This window comes from Ascidiella aspersa, chromosome 3 (assembly GCF_963924565.1).
Source record: "Ascidiella aspersa chromosome 3, kaAscAspe10.2, whole genome shotgun sequence".
NCBI lineage: Eukaryota > Metazoa > Chordata > Ascidiacea > Phlebobranchia > Ascidiidae > Ascidiella > Ascidiella aspersa.
In genome coordinates, this window is record NC_139449.1 from 2120263 (window position 1) to 2135810 (window position 15548).

At 36.4% G+C, this 15548-nt stretch overlaps 1 protein-coding gene across 1 annotated transcript in view; it reads left to right on the forward strand.

The window, feature by feature from the left end:
- LOC146158064 (cholesterol transporter ABCA5-like) overlaps window positions 1-13784 on the forward strand; it is a 54204-nt gene extending 40420 nt beyond the window's left edge. The window contains exons 30-38 of the mRNA XM_083385650.1: window positions 139-237; window positions 858-986; window positions 2543-2614; window positions 3648-3748; window positions 5033-5203; window positions 5604-5723; window positions 6609-6732; window positions 7387-7551; window positions 10261-13784. Coding sequence (XP_083241776.1) covers window positions 139-237; window positions 858-986; window positions 2543-2614; window positions 3648-3748; window positions 5033-5203; window positions 5604-5723; window positions 6609-6732; window positions 7387-7551; window positions 10261-10344 — 1065 coding nt within the window. The 3' untranslated portion in view covers window positions 10345-13784. The remainder of the gene's footprint in view (window positions 1-138; window positions 238-857; window positions 987-2542; window positions 2615-3647; window positions 3749-5032; window positions 5204-5603; window positions 5724-6608; window positions 6733-7386; window positions 7552-10260) is intronic.
- The last annotated feature ends 1764 nt before the right edge of the window (window positions 13785-15548 follow it).

Below are 15548 nucleotides of genomic sequence, written 5' to 3' on the forward strand. Positions count from 1 at the left end.
GACTTAAGCGTACTTAAGTTAATAATTTTAAATGAATCAAGTTAATGGTTTTTCCACATGGCGTCTATGTTTTTTACTTGGGCCACTCTAGCCTATTGACGTCCGCATATAACTGAAAGCTTACCTTATGTGTTCCAGGAGCAGCCAGTTGTGTTGGTCCACAAGCTTCACAAGGAATTCGTAAAACGAGCGAAGCGGAAACCTTGCACCAAGCAGAAGAAACAAGATATCACCAAAGTGAGAAACACCTTTATATAAAAGTGTCGTAGTGAACAAAATTTTGACTGTTTGTTATTATGTTGACCTTGGAACTCATACTGTTTTGGTTTTGGCTTTTTTATAGAGCAATCCAATTTTAAAATATAATATGAACACCAAAGCCCATACAGAGTAGCTATCATTTTCATGATTCGAGCTTGAATCGCAGTTTACAAGCTGACGCTTGCACAGCTTGAATCGTCCAAACTTAAGTGTTAGATTGTAGAGTATTGGCAAGTCTGTGAAAAAGATACGTTATTGAATAAACTTTGGATTATAATGGCTATTGGCTAGATAGAGGTTGTAGTAAGACACAGTAAGAGTCCCAAAGCGTATATAGAAGTTGAAAATGAATAAAGATTTATTCGAAATGTCCACAAAATGCTACATACTTCTGTATGGGATTTAATATTCTTACAACGTCTAACTATAACCTTCGGCCATTATCTTAACATTTATTCAAACGTTTAAAATGCTTCCTACTTCTGTATGGGCTTTAATATTCATTTTACGTCTAACTGCAACCTCCAGCCATTATGCTTAAAATTTTGAGTCTTTAAAAACCTAAATTTTCTTAATTTTTTTCACCCAACCCACAGGTGGCTGTAGATGACGTATCACTGTCGGTGGTTCCCGGTCAGGTTCTCGGCCTTCTTGGCCCAAACGGCGCCGGCAAGACCACCGTCGTCAGTATGATCACCGCCGACACTGCGCCCTCCGGTGGAAAAGTAAATAGTTTGTGGTTTGTAAAGCAAGTCATTTTGAAATTACTCAAGCCCAAGTCAAGTCATTTTGAAATTACTTAAGTCTCCGTCAAGTCATTTTGAAATTGCTTAAGTCCCAGTCAAGTCATTTTGAAATTACTCAAGCCCAAGTCAAGTCCTAAGTCAAGTCGTTTTGAAATAACTTAAGTCCCAGACAAGTCATTTTGAAATTGCTTAAGTCCCAGTCAAGTCATTTTGAAATTGCTTGTCATTTTGAAATTGCTTAAGTCTCAGACAAGTCATTTTGAAATTACTTAAGTCTCAGACAAGTCATTTTGAAATTACTTAAGTCTCAGACAAGTCATTTTGTAATTGCTTAAGTCTCAGACAAGTCATTTTGAAATTGCTTAAGTCCCAGTCAAGTCATTTTGAAATTGCCTAAGTCTCAGACAAGTCATTTTGAAATTGCTTAAGTCCCAGTCAAGTCATTTTGAAATTACTTAAGTCTCAGACAAGTCATTTTGAAATTACTTAAGTCCCAGTCAAGTCATTTTGAAATTACTCAAGTCTCAGACAAGTCATTTTGAAATTGCTTAAGTCTCAGACAAGTCATTTTGAAATTACTTAAGTCTCAGACAAGTCATTTTGAAATTACTTAAGTCCCAGTCAAGTCATTTTGAAATTGCTTGTCATTTTGAAATAACTTAAGTCTCAGACAAGTCATTTTGAAATTGCTCAAGTCTCAGACAAGTCATTTTGAAATTACTTAAGTCCCAGTCAAGTCATTTTGAAATTGCTTGTCATTTTGAAATTGCTTAAGTCTCAGACAAGTCATTTTGAAATTACTTAAGTCCCAGTCAAGTCATTTTGAAATAACTTAAGTCTCAGACAAGTCATTTTGAAATTGCTCAAGTCTCAGACAAGTCATTTTGAAATTACTTAAGTCCCAGTCAAGTCATTTTGAAATTGCTTAAGTCCCAGTCAAGTCATTTTGAAATTGCTTAAGTCCCAGACAAGTCATTTTGAAATTGCTTAAGTCCCAGTCAAGTCATTTTGAAATTACTTAAGTCTCAGACAAGTCATTTTGAAATTACTTAAGTCTCAGACAAGTCATTTTGAAATTACTTAAGTCTCAGACAAGTCATTTTGAAATTGCTTAAGTCCCAGTCAAGTCATTTTGAAATTACTTAAGTCTCAGACAAGTCATTTTGAAATTACTCAAGCCCAAGTCAAGTCCTAAGTCAAGTCGTTTTGAATAAATACCAAGTCAAATTCCCAGACAAGTCTTTATTAGAGCAATTCAATAACATAAAAATAAACTCTTATCTAATAAAATTGGTAAACTGGTTCGATTATGATCAATAACTCGACTAAAAAATACCACAAAACCCCAACATATAGCAAGCAAGTTGTTTTATGTGCAAACATGAGCAAAAATAACCAAATTTTATAATAAAAATGCCTAATGAAAAACACTTCATTTCAACGATTACTTTGCCCAAAAGACTTAAGTCAAGTCATTTTTACTTTCAAACTTTAAATTTTTTTTTTAACTTTAAATATACTTTTCTTTTGTTAAGGTTCATGTTTCTGGACACGAAATTACCTCGAACCTTTCTGCAGCTCACCAGGATATGGGATATTGCTCACAGGTAACTGAGTGTATTGTTTTACATCTAAAGGCTCAACCATAATAATATATGTCCTCGTAAATCAGGGGTGTCCAACTCAAACATGCCGACGTGCCAATTTTTATCTTCTAACTTCTTCCCGTGCCAAAGTTTAGAAACTTTTTTTCTTCTAATATTAAAAGCGCTTTTATACAAAAAAATAAAAACAGTATAGTGCTGTAACGGTTATAGTATATCCTATAATATCAGAAGAAATTGTTTGTTGTCTTAATTGCTGGGATTGTTTTGTCATGTGAACAAACAATGACAATTGGCTGTATAACAAATTTAGCTTTTTTAACAATTGGCTGTATATTTTGGGGGCTTGCGTGTCATTTTTTATTAGGCCGCGTGCCTCATGTTGGACACCCCTGTCGTAAATTAATTTCTAAAATAGATTTTTTTAAATACATGACTAGGCCAACTGACAAGTATGACGAAACTTTTGATGCGATTTGCTGATATTTTTTATTTTTTTGATTTTAATTGAAAGCACCATTTTTAATAATTTACGCTTATCGCAATGGGAAACTTGACAAACTATACTTGAAACTTCGTTTTAGGGGTTTTTAAATATAAAATGCTGTATTGTCCTGTTTTAAATTACAAATGGAGTTTATAGTTTGTTTTCATGAAAAAGTTTGGTGACCCCTTTGGTTGAACCAGTGTTTTTCAACCTATGGGTCGCGACCGAACATTGTGTGGCCGTTTCATTAGGTTGGGTCCCCGACTGCAGTTGTTAACATGGTTAGAATGGCTCTGAGTAATTTCTCCGAAAAATTAAGAAAATTGCGAAGGCATGGCTCATATTAATTAAATTCCTTTAATTTATGCTATTTTTTATGTTTGTTCGCTTACAAAAAGTTCAATAATGCGAAACGGGTCGTCAAAGCTTTGATATGATACTAATACGATTGGCATTTGGTGTCGCCACGGAAAAAGGCCGAGAAACACTGTGTAAAAAAACGGCGTTAGGATATATCGTAAAAGTTGATTGACGTGTTGTTGTTGCCAGGACAACTCGCTATGGGAGAACATAACTTTGCAAGAACATCTCGAGATTTACGCTACCGCTCATGGGATTCCAAGCAACCGACTCAAGTCTACGTCCAAAAGGTGGTTTACAAGAACTTGTTATTAAAGTTACACAGTATTATAAAGAAGTCAATTGCAGAATAACTCAAGTCTAAGTAATGTCTATTTGAATAGCTAGCAATTCAAGTCCCAGTTAAGTTATTATTAGAGGAAATCAACTGCAAGTTAAATATTTGCCATTAAAATAAACCGTTAACTGATAAACTAATCTGATTATGAGCAATAACTTAAGTTAAACGTTAAACAATTATAAACTATTCTTTAAAAATTGGTAAACATGTCTGATTATGAGAAATAAATAAACTAAAAAATAGCAAAAAACGCGAGCAAATGTTTTATGTGCAAAAATTGGGATAAACGATTATCCAAGTTTATTATTAAAAAATTGCTTTATAAAAACACTTGATTTCAACCCAAGCCATTTGTCCAATTAACTTAACTTAAGTCAGGTCAGGTCCTTTAAAAAACTGTAAACTAAATTAAGTCAGTCGCTTAAGTTCAAAGTCAGTACAACACTCACCTTAAAACCAAGCTCTCGATTTTTTGCGACGGTCACGATTTCGGAGTGTGTAAGCAAATTTGTACGTTTAGTTTGCTACGAAATGTTTACGATTGAAATGACTCCAGCCATAAGATCGAAATAAGACCAAGATAAACGTCGAAATAAAACACTTAAAAAACAATGACTTTTGTGTACTTGAGTGCAAGTTAGGTTAAGTTATTCGAAAATAGTAAACTCAAGTCAAGTCATTGACTTAAGTCCAGGGGTTCTTAATCTTTTTTCCCTTATTACCCATTTCTGTCCAGATCAAAGTCCCATTTTCCAAAATCTAATTTTATCCATTTTGCTATTTTGCCACACTAAAAATACAAAACATCGTTATTTAACAAAACAACTTAATTTGAAGAACGAAATTAATAGTGTTAGTGAGACATTTGCTCTTGTTTTTTGTATACAATCGATGCAATATTAGGTGCGATTTTAGATACTGCACCGCAAATCTGACTTCAGACCTAACAGCTTGTTTAGGGGGTTTGAACAATTCTAAAAATGTTAAATATCACTGTGCTTGTTTGGTTGTTTTAAAATTTAAACGGACTCAAAACATCAAGAAAGTGCAAGTAATAAAGCAACTTTACCACTTACAGCTGGGACATTGTTTGTTACAATCATAATTCTAAATATATCTGGTTCAGCTGATTACCCACCTGCTACGCTGAAATTACCCATATGTGGGTAATTACCCATAGGCTAAGAACCGCTGCTTAGTCGTTGCAACACTTAACACCAACATCTCGTCCCAGCTTTATAGAGGCTCTTGGTGTTACTGAACACAAAAACAAACGGGCCAAGTCGCTCTCTGGCGGCACCAAGCGGAAACTGTGCTTTGCCATCGCTATGATGGGGAATCCCCAGGTGGTACTTCTCGACGAACCTTCGACTGGAATGGATCCGAAGACAAAGCGATTTATGTGGTGAGCATATTTGTTTTACAGCATTTTTTTCTGGTTTTTTGAGAAGATTTTTCGCTTCCAGCTTTTTTCCATTTTTTATATTTTTCCGTTTTGTTTTAGTTTTTTTACGGGGAAGTTACTGTGTGTGTTGCCCCGTTTTTTTTTCTTAGTTTAGTCGTTTGATACTTTTTATCTTAAACAAAGTTCTATATAAAATAAATATTAAGCCAAGACAGAAGTATTTTGTGAACTTTTCGAATAAATCTTGATTCATTCTTACCATATGATGTTAAAAATTAATTAGGCATTTATTCAAATCGTTTAAAATCACGGTTGTGAAATCTTGTTAATAATATAATGTTAGTCGTTAAACAGTGACACCTTCTTAACCGTGTGCTTAACCTTTTTTCTTATGATCCAGGGATACAATAAGCAGTGCTTTCGAAGGCACAAGTCGTGGAGCAATCCTCACAACGCATTACATGGAAGAAGCCGACGCCCTCTGCTCAAGAGTTGCCATCATGGTTCTAGGCAATCTAAAGTAGGTTTATCTCTACTAGAGCTTGTAATTTAGGCTTTGTAAATATAAATAAAATAAAAAAAATTAAAGTAATAACTAGTAAGCAACATTTGCGAACAGTGTTGAAAGGATTTAAATGAAATGTGAAATTGTTCTTCCGGCAAATATCTTTTTATTAAATGTACAAACGATAACATTTAGAGGAAATATTCTAAGGCCAATGATATTGCAACTAGGCGAAACTTTGTACTGCGCTCCAACGCAATTTTTGTTGTTCGAGTGAAGATTTAAAAACGCAAGTTTGCACTGTTTTTTTGAAAAATTAGTTTTAAGTATGTATTTCTAAAACAAATTGGAAAACCTGCAATGCAATTTTTCTTTATTTAACCTTTTCTAATTTCCTTTTAAATAGGTTTAGAAATATTTATTTCTAGAAAGTCGTGTATGTTCGGATTAAAAATTTGCCCGGTTTAAACTCCTGATTAGGCTGAATGATTTCGGTAAATCTTTCCAAAGGCGTTTCGTGTATATCATTATGTGCCGTTATCGTTGGCTAGTACGACTCCAGAAGGGCTTGATCACAACATACACATTGTGTATATGTACGTTTAAAATTGGTGATGACTAACAAATAAGGTAAAGCTTTCTGAAGGCATCTTGTGTACTATGTGTTGGTGCCGTTATCGCAGAAAAAACATTGTGTATATGAACGTTTATAACCTGTACTCAAGCCCTTCTGGAATCGTACTGACTAACAATTAAGGTTAAGCTTTCTGAAGGCATCTTGTGTACTATGTATTGGTGCCGTTATCGTTGACTAACGGCTCCAGAAGGGTTTGATCACAGAATACAAATTGTGTATATGTACGTCTCAATACAAGGGACTATTTATATGTTCGCCCACAGATGCATCGGCTCCACTCAGCATCTGAAGAGCAAGTTTGGTCAGGGATATGTGCTCGAAGTTAAGCTCAAACATCAAAGTGACGAAGAAGCGGCTGACCAAGCTCTCAGGGAATTCGTCACCCAGGTTTTTAATCCTAACCATTATGTTGTGTTTTCGTAGAGACTTAAATGCTGGTTGAAGATTTGTTTGGTTAAATTGAGGTATTCATCCCTTTTTTCACGTAAAACTTGCGCTTTTGCTCATAATCGGGTGATTTTATTAACTTTAACACTCTAACCTCTAACGTTTTTTATGCCAATAACTTTACGTTGAATTGATTTGGAGATGATATGCTTTAAAAATTGGTCTAGTTTAGAGATATTTGACCCTCAACACAAGTAATAAGTATACGTAATAAACCAGCTATTTTCTAGCGAAATGATGCAAAAATTTTCTTATTTCTAATTAAACTCGTTCCTGAATTCATTCCATTTTTTATTAACAGAGTAAACTTTTTTCTGAGCCTTTATGAAAATTAGTCCAGTGAAGACAGTTGTGAGATATTCGAACCTCAAATTAAAAAATACCGCTAATTTGAGGCCGTTCTTACGATTTAAAAAAGTAAGCCGATGCTAAAAAAAAACTAGCTAAAAGTTCCACTGTTGAGAGCAAAAAAAACGTGGCAGCCTACAAAAGCATTTACACATATTTTTTTAATCATTTATTGTTTTTTGTAAATTTTTATTGTTTTTTGCAGAAATTATTTGCCAAGTGAAAATCTCCGTGTCTCTTTTTTAGCTGTTCGGCGAAGTAAGCGAACCCGAAAAGTTCAGCAACCGTTTCGTGTACAAAGTAACACAAGACAACGTTCGGTCGCTGTCGTCCGTCTTCGGCCAGTTCGAGTCGGCCAAAGAACAACTGGGGATTGAAGAATACAGCTTCAGCCAGGCCACACTCGAACAAGTAAGCGTGTGTGCGGATGTTCAGTGTTCTAGAATCTAGACAAGTCAGAGTCCAGTCATTTAGTCCGAGTTCGTGACATCCTGTTTATATAAGCCTACTGTGAGGTTCGAACTCACGACCTCGGCCATGCCGTAACCGTCGCTCTACCAACTGAGATACATACAGAGGCACAACCATAATTGCTTGCTGCATCGAGTTCGTGACCCTGTTTATACAAGCCTACTATGGTCATACCGTAACCGTCGCTCTACCAACTGAGATATTGAGATATACATACAGAGGCACAACCATAATTGCTTGCTGACATCCTGTTTATATAAGCCTACTGTGAGGTTCGAACTCACGACCTCGGTCATACCGTAACCGTCGCTCTACCAACTGAGATACATACAGAGGCACAACCATAATTGCTTGCTGCATCGAGTTCGTGACCCTGTTTATACAAGCCTACTATGGTCATACCGTAACCGTCGCTCTACCAACTGAGATATTGAGATATACATACAGAGGCACAACCATAATTGCTTGCTGACATCCTGTTTATATAAGCCTACTGTGAGGTTCGAACTCACGACCTCGGTCATACCGTAACCGTCGCTCTACCAACTGAGATACATACAGAGGCACAACCATAATTGCTTGCTGCATCGAGTTCGTGACATCCTGTTTATACAAGCCTACTGTGAGGTTCGAACTCATGACCTCGGTCATACCGTAACCGTCGCTCTACCAACTGAGATACATACAGAGGCACAACCATAATTGCTTGCTGCATCGAGTTCGTGACATCCTGTATACAAGCCTACTGTGAGGTTCGAACTCATGACCTCGGTCATACAGCGGGATACTATACCGAGACTGTCGCAGTAACTGAGATAATCCACAGGTTCAGAGAGAAACACAAATCGCGAAACAACCATGATGTCATTAGATCCTGTTATATATAACAAGCCTGCGAACTCAGACTACCATGACAACATTACTTGTCGCCCTAGGTATGCTTATGGCCAGTCGCGGAGGTGAAGGCAAGGAGCTTACTTCCAGGAAGCGTTAGATCGTTGAAGTAGATAGGCAGGCGCTCAGAGAGGAGCGATTCGCGAACTGCTTGCTCCATCCTTGCAGTGAGGTTTGAACTCAAGACCTTTGGCCTTCCATACCTAGAATGTCGCTCTATACCAAGTGAGGGATACACAGGCTCAGAGAGCTCTATCAACTGAGCAGAGGAGATACACATACATGACATCATTTGCTAATATACAAGCCTTCAGTGAGGTTCGAACTCACGATCTCAATTATACACTCATACAGAGACAGTCGCTCTACCAACTAAGCTACACAGGCTCAGAGAGGAACAATTCGAGAAACAACCATTGCTTGCTACATCCTGGTAATGCAATTGTGCGGTGAGTGTCGCTCTACCAACTACACAGGCTCAGAGAGGCACGTCTAGACACAACCATGCCATTCCGTTTATTCAAGACCTCAGACATCCGTGTACATCTCTCTACCAACTGAGCCATACAGGCTCAGAAAGGAACAAGTCGAGAAGCAACCATGACGCAATCAATTGCTTGCTACATCCTGTTAATACAATCCTGCAGTGATACACTCATACAGAGACCGTCGCTCTACCAACTGAGAGCTATTCAGGCTCACAGACGAGAGCAAGTCGAGAAACAAGCCTGCAGTGAGGTTCACCATACCGGAACCGTCGCTTCAACCAAGTTAGCTATACACACACACAGGGTCAGAGGGAAACAACCATTACATTATTACATACTGGTAATACAAGTCTGCAGTGAGGTTCGAACTCACGACCTCGTTCGTCGCTCTACCAACTCAGCTACGCCGAGAAACAACCATGACATCATTCGAAAGGTTCGAACTCACTGTCATACCGAAACCGTCGCTCTACCAACTGAGATACATAAGATACACCGGCTCAGAGGGAACAAGTCGAGAAACAACCATTACTTGCTTGCTACATCCTGTTAATTCAAGCCTGTGGAGTAGTTCGAACTCTCGACCTCATATTATTCGTGTACAACTCTCTCTACCAACTGAGCTACAGAGGCTCAGAGAGAAACAACCATGACAACATTGTTCGATATACCCTGTTACTACAAGCCTTTAGCGAGGTTAGAACTCACGATCTTAATCATACAGTCATACACAGAGGCTGTCGTTCTACCGACAGAGCTACTCAGGTTCAGACAGAAACAAGTCTCGACACAACATGACAACATTGCTGCATCCTGTCCGAACTCATAACCTCTGTCATACCGGGACCGTCGCTCTACCAACTGAATATACAGGTTTAGAGAGAACAAGTCGAGAAACAACCATTACATTATTACATCCTTTAATACAAACTTGCAGTGAGGTTCGATCGAACTCACACCTTGGTCATACCGGGACCGACACTCTACCATTAGAGATGAACAGGTTTAGAGAGAAGTCTGGATGTTACATCCTGATAATGCAAGCCTGCAGTGAGGTTCGAACTCACGACCTTGGTTACAAATGCCCAGAAGGGAAACAACCTGGTAATACAAGTTAACAGTGAGGTTCGAACTCACGACCTCGCTTATACGGTGATACCGCGACTGTCGCTCTACCAACTGAGCCACACGGGCTCAGAGGTAAGCAAGTCGAGAAACAAATATGACACAATACCCATGTATGCCACTTGCTCAATTTTCTCCGCAGGTTTTCTTGCGATTTGCGCGTGAACAAGACTTGGCCGAAAATGAAGAGGAGGAAAGAGCAAGAGCAGCTTCGGAGGAGGTTTAGGAGCATAGAGTGGGAAACGAAGAGTGGGAAAATAAATATACTTGAACTTATGGCAGGTTGTAAATATAAACGTAATAAGAATATCAAAGCCCATACAGAAGTAGGTACCATTTTGAACATTTCGAATATATCTTTAATATAAAGGCTTTGCCGATTTTAATTGTCTTTTTTTAATGTGCCCGTGATAATCTACGCGTGTTAATTCTTTTATTTTTGATTAATATACTTCTTGTAAACCTTTTACTGGTACGGTACACGATAAACTTTTAATTTTTGTCCCGTTTTTTATTAGTTGGTGGCAGTAATCGCTTTTGTGGCCAAACTAACCACGAAAAATCGCAGTATTTAAATGCACAGCGCAGTGTTTCTCAAACATGGGGCACGACCCTAGTTTATGTGGCTGTTTAATTTGTTTGGGTCATCGACTAAGTGTTTATAGGTTTGGTTCAATTATATTAGTCCTGAACAAGATTATTCTAAAATAATTTGTGGGAAATATAAACACATGGCTTATGTTATTTAAAATGGTGATTTATTGATGTGATTTATCTTATGTTTTATCCGCTTTAAACTTACACATAGTTAACTGCAGTTTGTGGTTTTAACCGATGCTTAAGGTTGATTTGTTGATTTGCCGAATTCTAGGATCCTTCGCGAAGAGGAAATTTAAAAACTACATTTTTTTCGTAGAACTATTTTTGGTCCTTGAATTTTATATTTTTTCTATGGTTATAATCCTGTCCATTACTTTACTTAATCGATTGATTTAATTTAGGAAGTTAGTTTTATGTGTTGCGTACAAAGTCTTGTTAGAAGTAATCTTCTGTTTTTTGAAATTAAAGTTTATGAGATTTAAAGTATGTTTTTACTTAGTTAATTGAATAGAACTGGACCGCCAAAACTTCGCTGTCCAACTTATATGCTAATGTTTCGGTCGCCGCGAAAAAAAGCTTGAGAAACAGTGGCCTTGCCATATTCACAGGCAGCCAAACAGTTTTTTTTTAACGGATTTTTTTTTATTTTGTGCCTTTCGGCAATTAATGCGGGTTTTAACACAACTTTAAGCGCCTCAATTTTTTTTCTGAATTGAAAACCATTGTTACTGTACAAGCCTATGCACCAATTCTTACTTTTTACCGTCCCGGCAGAACTGCAGATTTTAACGTTTCTTTTCCTGTTTTATTTTTAAAAGATTATTTAAAATATATATTTTATTTGTTGGCAATATTGCATGGCACAATGGGAGTGTAAAAGTACATCGTTTAGGCCAGGGGAACTTTTTTTACGCGGACCCCTAAGAATTGTTTTATTTCGGGGAGACCAAGGGTCGGCGGACATTTTTTTAGAGATGACGCCATAAATTAATGTTGTAAAACAAAAAGATTTAAGAAAACTGCTGTTTTCGGACAAACAAATATGAAACTGAAATGAAGTTTAAATACATTTAAGAAAAAAGGTGAAAAAGTGTGTGTTTCAATTAAACTTTTTTCTTAAAAAAATGGTTCCTTGTCTTAGGTTTTACACTAAGGTTTCAATTAGGCCTTCATGGACCCCCTATTACTATTGAACATAACCAGAAAGAAACCCTTGGTCTAATGTGTCGAAACGTCTTTGTTTATAGTTACTTAACTTTCGCTATTCGTTCTGTTAGTTTAACTCAAGTGTTTTATAATGAAGGCGGGTATAGAATTGTTGTACGAATTACTTTTTAATTGAAATTTCCAACGCTATAAAACCACTAACCGCCTAAAAAAATTCCAATTGAAATTGCATTGTAAATTTTAAATCGCAGAATTAGATGTTGTAAATATTTTTATTATGTTTTCGCAAATTGCTCAATCGAAAACTTTGTATCATCTGATATAAAATTTAACTTGACACTTAAATTTTTTCTGTTTTTGACATTTTCGCCAAAAAAGTCTTTAATACTGGCACAATAAATTACAAAAAGCAATAAAGTATATACCCCTTTTACATATACAAGTAGTGTGGAGATGGAATTCATGAAATATCGTATTTAAAATATCAGAATCTGGTAATGTTAAACCAGACCGTGTTTATCCAAACTGAAAATAATAACTTTTCTGTTGTAGTGTCACTATTAGACTGCCTTTGAGATACTTACTCCTTAAGATAGGTTCGTATATAGTTGTCAGAGTGTTTTCAATCAGTAAAACTTTTAATTATTTCAAATAATTTTATATCCAATCGTTTTCCCTTCGTATTTCACGGTTTTCGACTTTATGTGAACCGTCCAATTTTTAATAACATGAATGCGCTTCTTGCAAAGTAAGCCGCCAAATTATTTTTTACTGTGCTTAAAATCCTATTTATTTTTTACGCAGTTCGCCCTTTGAGCCAAATTTGGTGGTCTACTTAAAATCTTTTACATGTGAATTATTCACATATTCGTTTCTTTATTTCAGAGGCCAACTTTAGAAAACAATTTCTCCTTCATTTTTCAGCCTTCAATTTAAACAGGTTAAAACAAATGAAATACAACTTCGAAAAAATAGGTGTTTTTTTTCAAGCGGCCTTGTAAATTGACCAAACATGTGTCGTATTTGTTGAAATGTTCCTCTAACCCTGTGGTTCTCAAAGGGAGCCTTTGGGGGGAATTTTAAATTTTTGGGAGGAAATTTGTTCCATAGAGGAATTGGGGAGGAAAAGTGGATGAAAATGGCTCACTTTTTTGATTTGATATTTAAATCTGTTTGATTTACAATATATATTGTTTTATCACAGTAAGTAAGTTCACTAGCACCAGAAGAAAAAAAACATAAGAGGTTATCCAGGTCCGGTATATATTTTAAATTCTGCAAAATTCCAAAGCAAATGCTCAAAAGCGACTTTAACCAATTTATTCATTTAAAAAACGGCTAATGTGGTTGGATCCACAATATTGAGCTAAGTATGCCAAATTAACGGGTGCAGAGCAAACACTTCTTCCATTTCCGGCTACATATTTATTTGAATGTGGTTTTAGTGCCATTACAGATATTTATATAAAAAACAGGAACACTTGACATTTGCAAACGCGGTGATCTTCGGGCAAAACTGGCATGCTTTTCTCCTCAATTTTCATTGTTTTGTTTAAACATGAAGCTCATAGTTCACATTAACAATAACTAACGCTTTGTAAATACCTTATGTATATTTCGTTCGGTAAAATTGTTTTTTGCATTTTTCCATTGCTTTATAATCGTTCCCTACTTTTGTAATGTTCACAGTTATCTCTGAGATAAATCATAAAAACGCATCTTGCACGTCATATCCAGTTTTGGCAATATTCCTTTTGTAGATTTTTTGTGGAGGAATTAACATTGTTCGAGTCTTTAATGGAAAAATTCAAAAAAAACTTTGAGAACCACTGCCCTAACCCATTTGCACTTCGCTTTTAGTCCAGCATTAAAATGCAATAGCGCCGTGAACTGTGATTGGCCGCCTCAGGTGTTTTGCATTTCGTGTAAATCGTAAAGTCGCAATGTTTACTAATTATATTGCAAATAAAGAAGTACATGGAGTGAAAGTTGTTTTTTGTTTTAATGAATATTGATAGTTTAAAAGCGGTCAATTTTGCACTAACCGAAATAAGTCAAGTTATTCCAACAGTTTGAAATAAAACCAGTGTTGGCGGATGACCGGACTATGTCAAATACTTTGTCATGGACGTCACTTTCTATACTTGTTGAAACGACGGTACTTCCAATTCAGTTATAAAATAAGTTATTTTCCAAACGACTTGAGTTTGCGCATTTTTTGCTAGTGACCTAATTTAGAATAAAGTTATTTTGCAAATAATTTGACTTAGATTGACTTATTATACAAATGACCTAGACTTATGTAATTCCAAAATGCATTTTTTCCGTAATGACTAAGGGGCGCGAAAAGTAACAAACAAATAAACTTTGGTGATAAACCAGACTCGATTTTGTGGCGACATTGTCGTGTTGTTTACATAAAAACAATGGCAGTTGCGCAATTTGCTGACACGATGCAAAAAATACAGAGATTCAAATAAAAAAAGGCGAAAAAAATAGAATAAAATCGCGTATAAGTTTAAAAGTGCGATGACGTCATCGTCGCCCTACACCGTTACGTCACTCAGAGTTTGACGACGAGCTGTCGTCATCATCATCCGAGCTCGAGTTGCCGCTGCTGTCGTCATCAGATTCCGATTCCGCGAATCAGAATCGCCGTCGTCGCTCTGTGACGTCATAATCAAGGTTTGTGCGACGTCATAAACAAAGCTTAAGCGAACTGCCCGTCTTAAAAGCGTTTACTTTTTCAAGAAACTTATTGAATTTTTACTACATTTTTTAGATTATTTTTTTGTAATTTGTTATTTTTGTTGGTTTAAAGACAATCATGTGGCATTCTTACGATTGGAAATAATTTAAAAAGTTTGTTTTTAGGTTGAATAAAGTTTTGGCAATCCAATTTTCTAAAAATTAGCATAAATAATGACGGATAGCTCCATCTTAGAACCAGTCTGAATAAATCTAGCAATCTAAAACTACAACAAATCAAAGGCGAATCAATTTTAGGTCGCGACCCTTAAGGCTGGTTTGACGCGTCTAGCGGTTGCGGAAAACGTTTTTCGCTTTCTGTTGCGAAAAAGTTGAAATATTTCAACTTTGACGCTTTCGGTTAGAAGCGAGGAAATTTGCCGTTAACGCTGGCAACGCGTTATGTGTGAACTGGACGACGTTAGCCGCTAGACGCCAGACGCTGACGGGTCTACTGTGAACCAGCCTTTAGGTTGAGAAACACTCTTCTACATCCACATAAATAAATAGCAAAAACTATTTTAATCATAGTAATTTGATCATAAAATACAACTTAAAACTAGACAGGGTGTGCGGTTTTTGTATATTTTGCAAGGGGGGAATAGCGCGGTTCTACTATATTATATCAGGGGGTATAGCGCAGTTCCATTATACTTTACCAGGGTGTTATTCCCTAGTTATTCTATATTCTTTCAACGGGTCTTATTTGTCAGTGTCCATATACTCCCAATGTTGTGCCTCCACAGTTTCGGTGCTTTAGCAGGCAAAAGCGGATGTGGCCCGAAGTTGAGTGTTATAGGTTGGACATGGTGCACTTTTACAAGATTGATTGTCAGTGGTCTTAATATAAATTTTGCTGCGAAGCAAACCTATAACTTGTCTTTATAATTAATAAATATTTGACAATTTTTTCTC